The following is a 16,642-nucleotide window of genomic DNA, read 5'->3' as shown; positions in this document are numbered from 1 at the left end:
ACGCAGAAAAAAGTTCCGAGTTTATCAGTCCCTTTCATTGACGGTAGATTCGTTCAATCAGCGATGAGTGTACTTTTTGACTAGGACCTACCTCTCCCGGTTCCTTAATGTAATTTCATTTTTGGATTTGTCGTTGTGTTTTTTAATTTGTTTTTTTTTTTTTGCTATGTGATTTGGAGTTGTGTTTTTGAATTTGCCGTTGTGTTTTTCAATTAGTTTTTTTTTTGTTATGTGATTTGGCGTTTTGTTTTTTAATTTGTATTTTTCTTATGTTATTTGCCATTTTGTTTTTGAATGTACCGTTGTGTTTTTGAATTTGTTTTCTGTTTGTAATGTGATTTAGCATTTTGTTTTTTATTTTGTATTTTTGTTATGTTATTTGCAGTGTAGTGTTTTTGATTTGCCGTTGTGTTTTGCACTTCGGGGCCACCTTAGTAATGGGCTTTAAAACAGTGAAACATTTTAAAACAGCGATCAGCAAAATGGATCTGAAATTATATTCTTTTTCTATTCTAATTACCAGTGTGTGGTCATTTTCATACTTCGTTTCTATTTGCATGTTTTAAAACGGAAGACGTTCTTGCATTTTGTAACATTTTGAAACAGTTTGTGGGATCGCCTTTTATTGCTTTATCCTCTTAAAAGCTGAAGACTGGATAAAATTCAATGTCTTTTTTTCCTTTCTCATACAGCTAATATACTGTACATGGTTTTTGTGGTAATTAAAATATGAAATGCTGAAAGACCCAATAGACAATTTGATTATGAACTTTATCCTCTCTAATACAGGCACAACAATTCCCCAACTACTGAACAGCACATCAAACAACCTCTACCTGACCTTTCAGTCTGACATCAGTGTATCGTCTGCTGGCTTCCATTTGGAGTACACAGGTATGAGGAGAAATGGCTTATCTGTGCGTAGTCTCTTGTATTGTTTGTCACTTTACTGATGTGGGAAAGGAAAAACACCGTAAAAGTGCTGACTGGTGTGAGTGTCAAAAATGTGGTTGACAGATTGGGGTATTCCATCTGCTCTGCTGGCGTTCTAGTGAAGCAGTCGAAAATCTATTGTCTAGTAAAAATTTTAATTCTGATCCCTGATCTTGCTTCTGCCATAAACACAATGGTATAGTGGCTGCATGTCTGCTCACAATGTTGTCAGAATTAGCTTCTGATAATATTATCTAGCTGAGTTACCGATGTTGGGATCAGGGGTGTTTGTGTACGGTAGTGTCAGTCATAACATGTGTTACATTAATTGACTAGTGTATATTTATATTGGTGGATTGGTGATGAAATATTACATCTAGCAATGATAACGCAATTGAATCTTAATTGTCTGAGGAGAAGAGGTAAAATTAGTCAGTGTAAAGCAAACATAGCTTCATTCAGTGTGTGCATCAGAGCACATCTGGGAGGGTGGCATTGGTTCAGAGCAGAGGGGGCACATTCTGCAACTCAATAAACGTCAACAGGCACTGTGTAAATTATACTCTTGGCTAAACTTTTGAGGAGTTGCGGTGGACAGTGCAGGCATTTTTTCTTAATGTGATGGTCTGCTTCCTCTCATTGGTAAATTTTCAGGTGACAGCTATTATATTTAGTATTCATCTGAAAATGTGTTTCTCATGTATAATTATTGCATTTTGCCACGGCTATTCCAAATGTGAGGAGAGGTTTAAAGGTAGTTCACACTTAGCAGGGACATCAGATCCAATTAAGTACGAAAGTCCTTAAGTTTTGTGATACTCACATTTCCAAAAACACTACATTCCAGGAAAAATACATGCCATCTTGCATTAGTTATTGAAGACCGTGTGCTTCACGTTCGTATGTATTATATTGCTCTAAACACCCACTTGTTTCACACACTTTGGTCGAGTAAAAGCGAGCCAACGGCTGACCACATGCACTCACCAGTGAAAATAGTTTAATTTGTGAAAAAATGCATGATATGTATCATTCAGGTCTAAGGACATTTCTGAAGCTATTTCCCTCCATATAATGGGGCACACTCTCAGGACTTTGCAATGGAAAAACAAAAAAACATTACATACCACTAGCAACATTCATTAATTGTGTTTGTTTACGGATATTTAAAAATCAATATCTTGGTGACCGGTCACCATCCTGTAATTTTACCTTTATTATTCATTCTTCATGACAAAACTATTTCCAATTTCTTCACACTTGTATCTCTGCATGTGTCAGTCACCTACAGATTAAAGCAATCAATTGTGACGCGGCAGGATAGCTGTTATTGTTTTGTTGGTTCATTGTTGGCTATAAAAAAGTGCAATTAACTCTAAATTTCCGAATGGAGACGGGGTCTTGAAAGTAATCAGATCTTAACCAGAACAAAATAGAACATGACTCAAATGTAACAACAGAAAACAACCGATTGCCTCAAATGAATAAAAAACAGTTGTCACATTGTATTTCCGTGCCGTCTGGCTGCCTCCAGCTTCTCACTGCTGACAATGATTTTACTTCTCCACAGTCATTCTGTGCTTCAATTCCATAACATCCTCCACAGATGTAAGCCATTTCTGTCAGTGGTCCCTAGTTATTTCTTATTTTGCACTCACCACCTTCACTGTCATTAGCCACCACTTAGACTCTTCTATTCTCAATGCAAGTATTTCACTTGTATGTAATGGTAACGCCTCACCTTTCTGTGAAAAGTAAAAGGGATGGCATGTGCACATCAAAGGTTCCACAGTGAAGTTGGCAGCAGACGTGCAATCATAGTGCCAAATCAGTGTGTAGGGAGGGACAGTAGCAAAGAAGACAGTGCCATGCTTGACATCGACTCTGTTGTGCTCCATGTATCACGCTGCGGGAATGCCAGCACGACATCTAAAGTCAAACACTATCCTGGCAGCACACGTTATTTGCAAGGGGTTTTGTATAATTTTTCTAAAATTGTTTACTGTCTGTGTGCTGTCTCCTGTTACTGCATTATGCCCTTAATATGTGTAAACATGATTGTACATAACTACAGTAAAGCCATTTCCGATTTCCAAATACTTTACACATTGAACATTTGTCTGCATTTACAGTATTTTGTATCCTAAATAGGTGTATTTAAAAAGTCACAATGAGGAAGCATTTCTAATTTTTCAATATCAATAAGTAAATTATACATTCCCGCAACCTAGGTATCATTTTCGACAATAAACTAAGATTTGACCAGCACGTCAACCACATCACCAGAACTGCCTTCTTCCACCTCAAGAACATTGCCCATCTTTGCCCCTCATCCATGCCTTCATCACCTCCAGACTTGACTACTGTAATAGCGTTCTTTTTGGTTCTCCATCCAAACTCATCACTAAACTACAATATACCCTATAGCAGAGGTCATGGAACTGCGGACCTCGGTCCGGTTCCGGACCCCCAAGCCGTCTGGACTGGATCTCAAGCTGTCCGGACTAATACACGTTGCAACAACAAAAATCATTTTTTCTGCGGGTTTGCAGAGCGGAGGTGGGCAACAAACAAAAACCTTAGCGGTGATGCACTTGAGCCAGCCAATGGGAGTGAAGCATTTGAAAGTTATATTTAGATGTCTCACACTCGCTTTCCAGACTCCGCGGTGTGACAGCCAAAAACTGAGCTGAATGAAGTTGGAGGAAGAGGCGAAAAGGTACGGCAAATGGCGTGCTCAAAACTACGCAAGATTGATGCAGAAAACAGAGTGTTTAAGGAGGAGTAGACCAACACATTTTTGTTCATTTTACCTGGCGGCAGCACTAGACCGCTATGCCTCATCTGTTCAGAGACGGTGTTCTGCCAAAATCTGCTACTTTGGCGAAACGTCCTACATTAGTCGAATTTGACACCCAAAGTACGACCGTGCGCGCTAAACTTGTTTTGTTTGGATGCATACAGGCAGAACGTACTACAAAATGCCTTAAGAAAATACTTAAATGCAGTTATACCAAATAAGGACGGTTTAAATACGCTACGTGACTAATGTGGTCAACTGCTTCAAAGCTAACACAAAAAACCACAATGGTTAAAAGTATGAGAGGGTAATACATGCAAAAAGTATTTTTGAGGCAATGAAAAGGTTATAAAAAACTAAATAAAAACAAAAATAATGAGTACTCGCCGCTTCTAACCGATGTGCGCATGCGTGCGGATGCTTGCGCGAGCGCGCTGAGCGTTGTGTAGACGTTTCGCCGCGTAGTAAGGAATGGCCGAACAACGGCAGCGCTTGTAAAAAGTAGCAATTTGAAAAGGCACTATGAGACGAAGCATGCAGCTTTTCCGCAAAGTTTCCCTATGAACTCTGCTATCCATTCTCAAAAAATTGTGGAATTAAGGGCTAAATATGATCGCTTTATTATTTATTACTAATTAATTATTATTAAATATTATTTATTACTTACTATAAATTTATTTTATTTATTTAATTTACATTTTTGAATGTTGTAATTATCTGGATGGCCAGGTAAAGATATGTTTGTAGTTTTTGGAAAAAATAGAAGCATTAAAAATATTTCCGGACCCGAGATTGTTGTAATTTTTTAATTTCGGACCCAGAGGATTTTTAATTCATGACCCATGCCCTATAGGAACCACATTACCCCCGTCTTCCACAAACTGCACTGGCTTCCTATTTCATACAGGATATAGTTCGAAATCATCCTTCTCACTTACAAAGCACTCAATAACTTGGCCCCTCCCTACCTCACAGACCTTCTCTGTCCACACACCCCCTCCCGTCACCGCCGTTCTTCTAATGGAAACATCCACATCCTCGCACCGCCCCAACAAAGAACACACTGAACTTGGGGAGACAAAGCCTTCTCCGTTGCTGCCTCCTCGCATTGGAGCTCACTCTCTAAACCCATCCGTACCTGTTAAGACCTTCACACATTCAAAAAACTGTTAAAAACTCACCTTTTTAAACTAGCTTTTAACTTATAATTATTTATTTTCTTTATTGTTTAGTTCTGTTCACGTTGTTTGCTGTTTTTGTTTCAACTGTAAAGCGTCTTTGAGCATTGGTAAAAGCGCTCTACAAATAAAATGTATGTTTATTATAATAAATTAAAGCCACAATATTAATTAAAAGGCTTTGTTTTATGTATTTGCTTTTGCATAATTTTCAGTCGTTGACAACAAATGAGAAATTATATATTTCCCATGCGAACCGGTAACAATTGAACTGGTGGTTGGGGACAACTGTTGTACATGAACATGTAAATAGTGAATTGCTCAAAGATTCAGAGTAGACTAATAACAAATTTCGTAGAGCTATAACAATAGGCAAGGCAAGGCAAATTTATTTATATAGCACAGTTCAACACAAGGCAATTCAAAGTGCTTTAGAGATATAGAGAAAATAATAGAGAAAATGTTTAAATACAGGAAATTGCAGCACATATGTGACGAAGGTCACATCACTTAAACCCAAGGTCTTTTTATCTGGCGGTAATGTGTAGACTACCAGCCAGGATGTTAGAATGTGGCAGAAGGCTGCAGACTTATTGGTGGTTTTGGCCTGCGAGGCAAAACATGGCATATTAGGTTCCTAATTCAGATAGTCTGAGTTCTTTCTGGTTTTCTAGCTTTTTTCAGAACTGTGTCATACTCCCCGGTCTTGTCCCGGTGCCCCGACAAGGTCCAGTCCCAGCGCTCCGGCAAGCCTTTCTCGTTCCCACTTTTTTGGTGTTTACTTTGTCCACATCAAGATGGGGAGAAAATGTACCGAAAGAGGGGAATGAGGCTTTTGTAGGCGTCAATAGTATGCAGCCAACTCTTCAACAAGCCCTCAGCAAACTAAAAGGAAGCGTCTGGTGGCAGTGGACATCTGTTACTCTACAGAACACTATGTTTAAAAAATAAATAAACAAATAGTTTTATTTTATTTATTTATTTATTTATTTATTTTTGAGTAAATTCACACTAGTTGAGCAGGTCGGTGTTGCAACATGGAATTGCTTACAAAAATAGTAGAAGGACAAAATACACATTCGCCTTTTTTTCCCTGAGCAAAATTCCATGTATATGCGACTATTTAAGTGACCACTCAATTGCCACAGAAATGAAGGGTATAACTGACGTCACGAACAATGGTGGAATATCTGAAATAATCACATTTGTTTGGATAAAAGTTATGGAATTTTAAAATGCTCACAGCAATTCTGTGTACTTTCTAGAATTATTGATTTTTATTGTATTTTTCCATGATATAAAAAGCGGTAAAGTAGATGGACAAGTAAATTGGACAGGATCACTGGGGTTCGCCTCAACCCCACCGCCACATTTGCAAGTTAAAGTAACACTAGGTAACTTTTCAACCTTGAGAAAATATTTTCATAAAATTTTTGAATAATATGTCTAGTTGAATGACACCTCTTTTATATCTTGAGGGGGTCTGCATCGTTTTCACCGGCACCGGCATGAATCTTGCCACATAAAAAAATTAAAATAAAATACAAATGTGCTGACTGCTTTATGGCATACGTCACTTCCTCCTTTTTCTTTTTCATTATAAAGACGGAAGTCGATGCGAACGCTTTCGCGCAAATTATGCAAAGCTGGCAGAGCAACAAAAGAGACAAAGAGTTTTGTCTGAGGAGGGAAAAAAACGAGGCTTTCAGGATATACAGAGTAAATATTGGCCCGGCTTTCATTCACTGGATTGACATCCCCCCACTGAACTCTCCAGCGCTGACAAATTCGGATGGGGGGAGAAGGTTAGCCAGACGGTTGCTAAACGGTCTTATGCTATTGTTTAGCCACCACTGGATTCAAAACATTATTACTATTCATCCTACACACTGCTGCTGGAAAGAAAAAATGTTGGTAAATCCATCTGCAGACGACCGGGAGATTGCTTTTTGACCGACTGATGATTTTACGACACTGTGCGGGTGTGCGCTGGTCATAATGGGAAACGCAGTCTTTCATAAGGCAAAACACTACCGCTTATGTCCACAAGAGTCGCTAAAATCGACTAAAACCGAAAAGTTACTAAGCGTTGCTTTAAATGACATGCTTTATAACTGAAGTCCCTCATTGTGTGTGATTTAAGGTAGTATGCAGATGTCAGTGGTATTTCTGGAAGAGCCATTTTGAATATGACAGCAAATTGAATATTCTGGAAACCAAGGGTAAACCTCAAGTACTCCATATGGAATGGTTGTTTATCTACAGAGTATACGATGTTTTAGAAAAACAAATGCAGAGACTATTATACCGGGTTGATTTATCCCGCAGTGTTTGGCCCTTTCCATATTTTGGTTAAAAATGATTTATGAAATGATACTGTGTAACATTAGAGACAGACCCATTTGTAATACTATACTATCTCTAACTGCTTTCCAGCTACTGGCCACTCAGCACAAATACAGAATGTCGTCAGTTGTAGTGATAATTGGCACTTTGAATTATCACCAGTAGTAGCAATAGAAGTAGGAGTAGCAGTGGTAGAAGCAGTAGTAGTAGTAGTAGTTGTAATTGTGGTAGTAGTAGTAGTGGTGGTGTTCATAGAAAAATATAAGAACATTCTAGCTATGGTAAACTGTTGAATTTATTATTTGAGGCAATGCACATATTTTGGTGCATTTGCTCATTAAATTGCAATGGCTTTATTGCTTGCTCAGACCTCATTTTTACACAAAGGCCAGTATACACAGCAGTTTTGCTTCTAAAGCACAAGCGTATTGTCAGTCCTTTCTACAAGAAAGCTTTGTGTGAGCTTTGTGACACTGATAGGATCTTACATTAACAAATCATTTGCATACTCACTAAAGCCTATGCTATTCTTCAGTATTTTGAATACTATTTCACACTAATGAACTCATCTTGAACATATCCTGTGGAAGTCCTTTGTTAGTTGATGAAATATACATTTTTAGAAGTTAAAATACAAAATATGAAGATTTTTTTTCCCCTGTCAACACTACTTCTATCAAAATTTGTGAATTCATACTTATTTATTTTTGACTTTTGTCATGTCACACTTGTCAAAACCAACAAGGTGAGTGGACAGGATGGGTGAGGGAGTCACTGCAACCTTTTACTGTTCTCCTTTGCTTAACCTGCAGACGGTCCTTGAAAAACACAACGTACAGTTCATCACTTAAATTGGATCTACGCACAGGACCCTGTGATGTTACTGCTAACCCGTTTCTGATTTCATTTCCGTCCCACCACTGCAAACCCATTCTTAAGTTAATGGTTGAGTTTGAACATTTTAAAAATTATTTTTTACAAACAAACACTTCACCATCCAATTTCAACATCATTTGTAGCAGTTAGCCTACAGATTTCAGTTTAACTTAATGGCCTTGACTGTATATACTGTAAGTATGTTTTGTGAAAACTTACTTTCACATGCCTCGCAGTACATTTTTATATTAATCTTTCTGATTACAAAGATTTGTATTTCCATTGATTAAATAAAATAAACCCATTCACTTCCCAAATCTGACATCGGCATACATGCCAGATGGATTTTTAAATACACAAACAATATCCTACAGTATCCTACTTACATTCACAACAACAGTACCACACACATATTCTATCATTAATTCACTACCATCGGTTGTTTATCAGCACATTGATCATTATTTGTATGTTGACAACCTACATCTCATGTAAGCACAAAATATGGAAGAATAAATTAACTATACTTAAATATTGCAAATGTAAGAGGATTTTACAAAGACAATGTGATTCTTTGATGGTTAGTTTGGGCAAGTTTTTCTTGACCGAAAAGCATTTGGGCAGCGCAAAGGAGACCATTGTACATCTTCCCAAATTTATCATCGTTTATCATTTAACTGCCTTTTATAATGGTCTTACACTTGTCCTGAGTAAAATTGAAATATTTATTTATCTTTTGGGCTCCTACACGGCCTCTGGCTCTTTAAAGGGGAAAGTTGACTAAGCCCACTCTTCACTCTCTCTGCAAACCTCCTTATCTACTTTTACAGGCCTCTCTCTATGTGTGTTTTGTTGTTGTTAGCCTTAGGCTTTTGGATAAGAATGTAGAAAACAGATATTATTTGGGTTGCTTTTGTTTTAATATTAATAAATTTTCTGAATATGCCATAATTGTAATCCCCAATTGTCTAGAAAGTCTTCTTTCATGTTGCATTGTGGCAGATTTTAAATGTCCATGCCATTTGAGGCAGAACTTGCAAGGGCTTCAGCATTTTTTTTCTCATCTACCCAACACGCCCTAAAATCATTATCTCAATTAGCCTTAGAGTTGTTTGTTTTTGTTTGTTTGTTTGTTTGTTTGTTTGTTTGTTTGTTTGTTTGTTTGTTTTTAGGGGGATGACAAATTCCAGTGCCAGAGTACATATCCTTAGAAGCAAGTGCAGATTCACCACATGCCACCCACTCATTTAGCCTCTCTAGCTGTCAGTGGACGCTTGTGTGTGCTCGTTAGGGACACCACTCCTGCGAGTAAACATACCCTGAAGTGGTCACTACAGTTGCTATGATTGCAGTCATCAACTCACCTCCATGCTGTTTCAAATCTGACAACTCTTGGAAGAATTGAAAAAAATCGTGTTTATGCTTTAATGTATTGATGTCTTACTTGTGTGTGCGTGTGCGCTATCTGAAGGGTGTGCAGGTGTTGTAGCTCCATTGGCACTGAAGCTCACTTTATAAATTGTACGTGCACAGTGTGCCAAGTGTGAAAGTTATTTTTATATGAGAAGAGTGTACACATTACTAAAGTGCCAAATGGTATACTTGTACGCTTACAGCAGTATTATTTGAGTTCTCCCTGTATTCATATTTTTTAAAAGAAGAAAGGTTGAATTAAGATGAATGTAATGTATTTCCGAAATCAAATATGCCCTGTTTTTCCCTCTTAAACATAAATTGCAAAGCATGCTGCATTTGTGTGAACTTGGGATCCCCATCACTTTTAATCCATTTACACTGAGTAGTGGGCCTCTCCTGGCAAGTAATTCTGTAATCACTTTGTTCCAATGGAGCGCCATACTCGTGCCAAGTAATCCTTTCGGGATTGTTTTGTAATTTCACTCTGATAGCCTTACACCACAGTTGGAAGATTGTTGCAATTAGATCCACTAGTTGACTAACTTTTTTTTAACATTATGATGAGGGCAATGATTACACTCAATTATTATGTAATTAAAAGAACATTTAGGTGAAGCTCTGTGTAATTACATGTTAAAACATTTGGTTTTTAATTGAATTCCTCGCCAGGCATTGGATTACAAAACCTAATCTTTTGCAAGCGTGCTAAACAGGTGTTGTATACTACATCATGCAGAAGAATAATTGCTGTCTACACATGTGTGTTGTGACTCTTTCCTAAGCAATAGGTTTGGATTCGTGCCCTGAACCGCAGCCCCCCACTAACGGCTACAAAGTGGGAGACCGTTACACTGTAGGCGACATGGTTTCTTTCCAGTGCGATCAAGGATTCTCGCTACAGGTAGGTGAAAACATTCTGTGCCAGTAAAGCAGTTCAATTCAGCTGACTATGATAAGCCACTCGTATCCACCTGCCTAGAGTGACAATTTCACAAAATAGCCTAAAGCGCTACTCTTTCAAGGCAGTATTACTAAGAACATTTTCTGTGTGTGAGAGAGAGAGAAAGAGCGAGGGGGAAAGAGCGAGAGAGAGATTTAAAATGAGTTTAACCAAATATGTATACCGTATCTATGTAGGTGTTTGTAAAACTGCTTGTGTATGCTAGTGGGAATTTGTAATTCTAAATAAGCCGCTGTTGGCTACTTTGTTAGCGTATGTCTGTCTGCAGGTTTGTGAAGCAGTTATAACTTCAAACCCTAACGAAATGATTAGTTGCTAGAGCGGTCGACTGTTTAGCTGTATAACCTTCTAAGGCCATGAGCAATGGATTGTGTTAACAGTGACCTTGCTAATCCCGCACCATTTTCCCTCGCTCCTTTCTTGGCTATTTGCTTCTCTTTTCTCCCCCTTCAGTCAACCAGCCAGCAGCATCATTAGGCCATACACAGACTAGAAGTCATTGTAGAATCAAATGTATACAGTGTATCAGAAAAGTGAGTACACCCCTCGCATTTCTGCAAATATTTAAGTGTATCTTTTCATGGGACAACACTGACAAAATGACACTTTGACACAATGAAAAGTGGTCTATGTGCAGCTTATATAATACAGTTAATTTATTTTCCCCTCAAAATAACTCAAAATATAGCCATTAATATCTAAACTCCTGGAAACAAAAGTGAGCACACCACATGGGAACTACGCACATCCCTAAATGTCCAAATTGAGTACTGCTTGTCATTTTCCCTCCAAAATGTAATGTGACTCATTACAAGAGATTGAAGAGGTGTGGAGCCAGCCTGTTAGTGCTCAGACCATAAGCCATACTCTACATCAAATCGGTGTGCATGGCTGTCCCCCCAGGAGGAAGCCTCCTCTGAAAACGATTTACAAGAAAGCCCGCAAACAGTTAGCTGAAGACATGTCAACAAAGCACATGGATTACTGGAACCATGTCCTATGGTCTGATGAAACAAAGATTAATTTGTTTGGTTCCGATGGTCTCAAGCATGTGTGGTGGCGACCAGGTGAGGAGTACAAAGATAAGTGTTTCATGCCTACAGTCAAGCATGGTGGTGGGAATGACCCCCCCCCCCCCCCCCCCCCCAACCACCTCTTCAATCCCTGCGGCAATGCTAACACCACTCCTGTAACGGGTCACGTGACATTTTGGAGGGAAAATGACAAGCAGTACTCAATTTGGACATTTAGGGATGTATGTACCATAATTTCCCGAATATAAGGCGCACCCGTGTATAAAGCACACCCCAAATTTACTTGTAAAAATCTAGGGAAAATGATTGTATAATGTATAATGTGTATATAGTGTATAATGTGCACCCTAATTTTAGCACCAATAAATAGAAAAATACAAGAAAACAGAGCTCGTGTACAGATACAGAAATGTCATTTTACTGACTGGTGAAACACAGCACAAGCATAGCACATTGGTAGTTCAAAACATTACCATAAACTGACAATATTTATGGTAATAATATGATTTGACAACTTCTCCAACTTACCAGAATCTAGGAGAAAACAAAACAGATGTGACTTTTCTTTTAAAGGCTGCTGTATAACTTGCTCGTTTCATCATGATGAATAAATGTTTCTTCCATGGATTGATACGGTAAAATGAAAGTGAGAACGTGAGTCAGAAATCCGTGAGAGCTCATCGCTGTCAACACGACAGTAACAATAGGAACTATTGTTATTTGGGTTTAAGTTTCCCGAGGGACAGATATAGTTGATCGACACACGAAGTCTGTGTGCTTACTTTTGTTATGGTCCAAGTTGTGGAGCTGCAATAAACGTTGACTCAAATGAGTTCAAGAAACTAAATTCTGTGCTTTATGAAGAGTGAAAAAAGCAGAATTTAACACACACACAGACGAAATCACTCGGCCGATTAGAGTGAAGTATTACCGAAACAAAAGTGTCATTTTGTCAGTGTTGTCCCATGAAAAGATATACTTTAATATCTGCAAAAATGCGAGGGGTCTACTCACTTTTGTGATACACTGTATGTACGGTATGTGTAAATCATTTCTGTTGTGTGTATGCATGTATGAACATTGAAAATCAGTGGCAGGAAGTGGGGTGCTGAAGGTGTTGCAGCACCCCTGGTGTTATGGAGAAAAAAAATGTTTTGCTAGAGGCAGAACTGTTGTTAATATGGCACAAAAAGGAATTAGCGATTTTTTTTTTTCTTTACAAAAGCAATGCCAGTGACATTTTGTAAAATTTAATTTGAGGTCAAAAATAAAGATTGTCCTTTGGTGTCTTCAAATAGGTAGGACAGGCTTGCATTGTAGCCATATTACCGTTTGTTGTTGCTTTTGAGGTGCCACCGTGCAGAGCGCTGTTGGATATTTCTGTGCAATTTATTGTAGTTTTGTGAAAAGCAGTGTTAAACCGAGGCGCATTGGTCCTTTTAGTTTTGCGGGGATTTGCGTTATAATACATGTGTGTTTTTATATCCAATACAAAAACTCCAAAAGACACTGTAGGTGAAATAGAACGCTGTTCTAGCCTAGTAGTAGTATGTAGTAACTATCCAGCCTACGTGTGTACTGCCATTGGGCATGCCTTCTATAGAGAAAACACGCAAGCATGACAAATTTGGACCGAAAAGGCTGTTTTTGAATGTTGAATGTCTTGATTGCCTAAATCATATTAGCTCAGGATTTCCTAAATGCTAATCCTAAATATCTTAAACGATTAGCTTCAACCTGGATACCAGTGGAGGAGGAGAAAAAAGCTGATTAGTTTAGTTGTAAAAACAAATAACTTATACATGCTTTTGTGTGTTTTTTCCCCAAACAGGGCAATGCATATATTACGTGCATGCCTGGTCCTGTCAGAAGGTGGAATTACCCTGTGCCTTTATGTCTAGGTAATGTATTGCGTTCATTTGATTTTCAAGACAACAAAAAATGCATCAAATACCATGTTTACTGTTTCTTGTCCGTATTTTATATTTGTCCAGTACAATTGAAGTACAACCTCCCAGAGGACTTGTAATTGTGTTAGGGAAAGCAATAACGTCACAATGCACTCAAGGTAGGGGAAGATGTTTTGGCTACGGGGCCCTGCAGGTTGAAGATTATGAATTTTCTGCTCTCCCGTCAGTTGAAAATCAATAAGGCTGTTGCTCTGTCATATTGTATTGTTTGATTTCTGATAGCGATGATGATGATCTAAAATCCTCCGGTATACTTCCTCAGATGTTGGCTGCACATTTATAGATTTTAGAGGAGCACTTCACTCACTCTTTTGACACCTCTTCGTTACAATCCCCTCCAATTACCAATGTTCACAAACACACATGAACACAGGAACACATACATACTGCACACGTTATGTAAATGGTCTTTCCCTGCGGTCTTCATAGTCCACTGAAGACATAAATCCTAGCATTAGTTGACTTAAGGATCCTTCTTCGGCTTGTGTGCGTACTAGTTTGCGCAACCTGCTCACACTGAATCCAACACTACACTTTGTTGCCGATAAACTCAAATGAGAGGGCCCAGCTGCATGCCTACTTAAAGTGCAAGTCATCATTTAAGTACCTCTCGTCTGCTCTTCATTTTAAAACAGAGAGGTCAAGCAGGCATCCACCACCCACATATTTGTCAAATCCCACAATAATCTTTTCCTATGTGCTGTATTTCTACTCTGCTAATAGACCCTTAAGAGCTGGTATCCAAATAGGCCCATGTTTCTAGCCATTTAACATATAAATGAGCCTGTTCTAGTACTGGGAAAGGGAAAGAGGGATGATTTACTGTACTTTCAAGTTTACATTGATTCCTCCCGGGGATGCAATAACTCCTCACTTGGGTGTTTATATAAGAGGCTGGTGGGTGAAAAGTGACAAAATAAATAAATAAACATAGGACGTGCGTGCATGGAGTGGTAAACACTGCTTAGCAAGCTGTGCTGCTGTCATGTACTTTGAAACACTTTTTTCATTGTTATTCCAAACCACCACCAAACACTGTTTTTGTATGTCTTTAGGGCATTGTCCGCAATGGTTGCATGGCAGGGATATACACCCCTCCCTCCCCCCACACCAGTGAACTGTCCTGCAGAGACGTGACATGTTGTCTCCCTTTGGTTATTCTTCCTCAGCTCAGTGTGGCGGCTCCATGACAGATTTCAGTGGTGTCATCCTCAGCCCAGGCTTTCCAGGGAATTACCAGAGCAGCCTGGACTGTAGCTGGAGAGTTCGGCTTCCTATTGGCTTTGGTCTGATATATTGATATACATTATTTGCCTATCCCTCTTGTCTATCGTTACCCCTCTCTTTATTGTGTCGGACTGTCAAGCTTTTAAAATCAAGTCGTCCGTCAGTTCTCTTTTTTTTTTTTTTTTTATCATTACAAAACTGTTGCTTACGGACATTACGTTACTTTTTAAGAACTTAAAATTGAAGACATCTTATTGTGCCATTTATTTCAGATAAAGTGAAATGGAATTGCCCACTCAATGTATATCCTCAGCACTCCTTTCTTAATTTAAGATCGTGGCAACACTTTGAGAATCCAATGGGGTTACGAGATTTAGTCTCTTCTTCTTATCAATACTTTTTATTGATAAGACATTTGTTAAACCCCTAGACAGATGTAAAATGTTACCAGTCACATTGATTTTGGTGGATATTGCCTCGCAGTAGCAATTTGTGACTTGGATTCCATTTTCTTTGTTTATTTCCCCCATTCACTCTTGCTTTCTGCTTTTTCAGGAATCCATCTGCAGTTTTTGAACTTCTCTACAGAGCCAGTTCATGACTACCTTGAAGTGCGCAGCGGGAGCTTGGAGACTGGAACTGTGATTGATCGGTTTAGCGGCTCTCTGGTACCCAACTCTCTGTTCAGCACCACCCATGAGACTACACTCTTCTTTCACAGTGACTATTCCCAAAACAAGCCCGGCTTCAATATTGTCTATCAAGGTAACATAGAGAAAGTAAGATGTGAAAAATGATTTCATTGTCGTAAATATAAAATGCAATGCTAAACATCAAATAGGGGTACATTGAACAGTTGACTGAGGGCTTGTTAATTAATAATTGTAATTGTTTTATATTATGACTTATTTTATTAACAATACACATTGTCCTGGAACAAAATGTTATTCCTGGTTTAAGCATATAGCAGTGTGCAGCTTTCAATAGCCTTGCTTAAAGCTGCTCTGGAAAAAAACAAAATTATTGGGTCATTTGAACACATCACATTTCTAATCAAATATTTAATAACAAAGGTATATGAATACTAAATGTTTAATATGCTTGTTCTCAATGGTCCTATTTCATTTTAACTTGTTTTTGATTGTTATTGTTTTATTTTCATTTTTAACATTTTGTTGGAAAAAAAAAATTAATGCTTATGCCCGTCTGAGTTACGTTTGGCTACCAAAATGTACCCAAAATGAAGTCTTAATTCATTATAATCCTAAATTTAAATTTGATCTCAATAAAATTGTCCGTAATTGCTTTGGAGTTGAGTCTTCTGCTTCTTATCCTTGATAATTAATTGCTGACAATGATGTAAGGTGACAACGAATTCTTTTTTTGGTCCTCGTTTCCTCCCTAGACTGAATTTTGACACAATCTTTTACAGCTTATGAGCTCCAAAGGTGCCCAGATCCTCGTCCATTTCGTAATGGTATAGTGATTGGCCAAGACTACAGTGTGGGGATGACCATAACTTTTGAGTGCCTCCCAGGTTATACTTTGCTTGGGGAGCCTTCACTTACCTGTCTGCATGGAGTCAGCAGAAATTGGAATTACCCTATACCTCGCTGTGAAGGTGAGTGGCAAGCATGTCTATAAACACCCTTTTGGTTCTCTTTACCAACAGCAACCACATATTGCCTGTAGCCCTGATTTTTTTTTTTCCCTGAGCACACGAAGGCATCTTATACACTTTTACCACCCACATTGCAAGTTTATTGCACTATAAACCGATACAGTCCATTATAATGATATATGAACCATTTGCAAGTCTTTTATTGCAAGGCCAATCAAGCCTGTCTCTAGTAAATTTTCAAGGTGAATCCTCATATGTTGCTCAGGGTTGATATATTATG

The 16,642-nt window shown here is 38.4% G+C and overlaps 1 protein-coding gene across 4 annotated transcripts in view; it reads left to right on the top strand.

The window, feature by feature from the left end:
* The window catches only part of LOC130915132 (CUB and sushi domain-containing protein 3-like), a 386,272-nt gene that overhangs the window by 227,230 nt on the left and 142,400 nt on the right, over nt 1-16,642 (top strand). For 3 of the 4 annotated variants that reach the window (XM_057834921.1, XM_057834919.1, XM_057834922.1), the window contains exons 37-42: nt 790-894; nt 10,332-10,450; nt 13,376-13,445; nt 14,684-14,800; nt 15,297-15,506; nt 16,174-16,362. In XM_057834921.1, the coding sequence (XP_057690904.1) occupies nt 790-894; nt 10,332-10,450; nt 13,376-13,445; nt 14,684-14,800; nt 15,297-15,506; nt 16,174-16,362 (810 nt within the window). The remainder of the gene's footprint in view (nt 1-789; nt 895-10,331; nt 10,451-13,375; nt 13,446-14,683; nt 14,801-15,296; nt 15,507-16,173; nt 16,363-16,642) is intronic. The other variant, XM_057834920.1, reaches the window with a different exon arrangement.

Source organism: Corythoichthys intestinalis, chromosome 4, assembly GCF_030265065.1.
Source record: "Corythoichthys intestinalis isolate RoL2023-P3 chromosome 4, ASM3026506v1, whole genome shotgun sequence".
NCBI classification, from domain to species: Eukaryota; Metazoa; Chordata; class Actinopteri; order Syngnathiformes; family Syngnathidae; genus Corythoichthys; species Corythoichthys intestinalis.
Note: the sequence above shows the minus strand (reverse complement) of the source record. Positions and strands in the feature narration are given on the sequence as shown.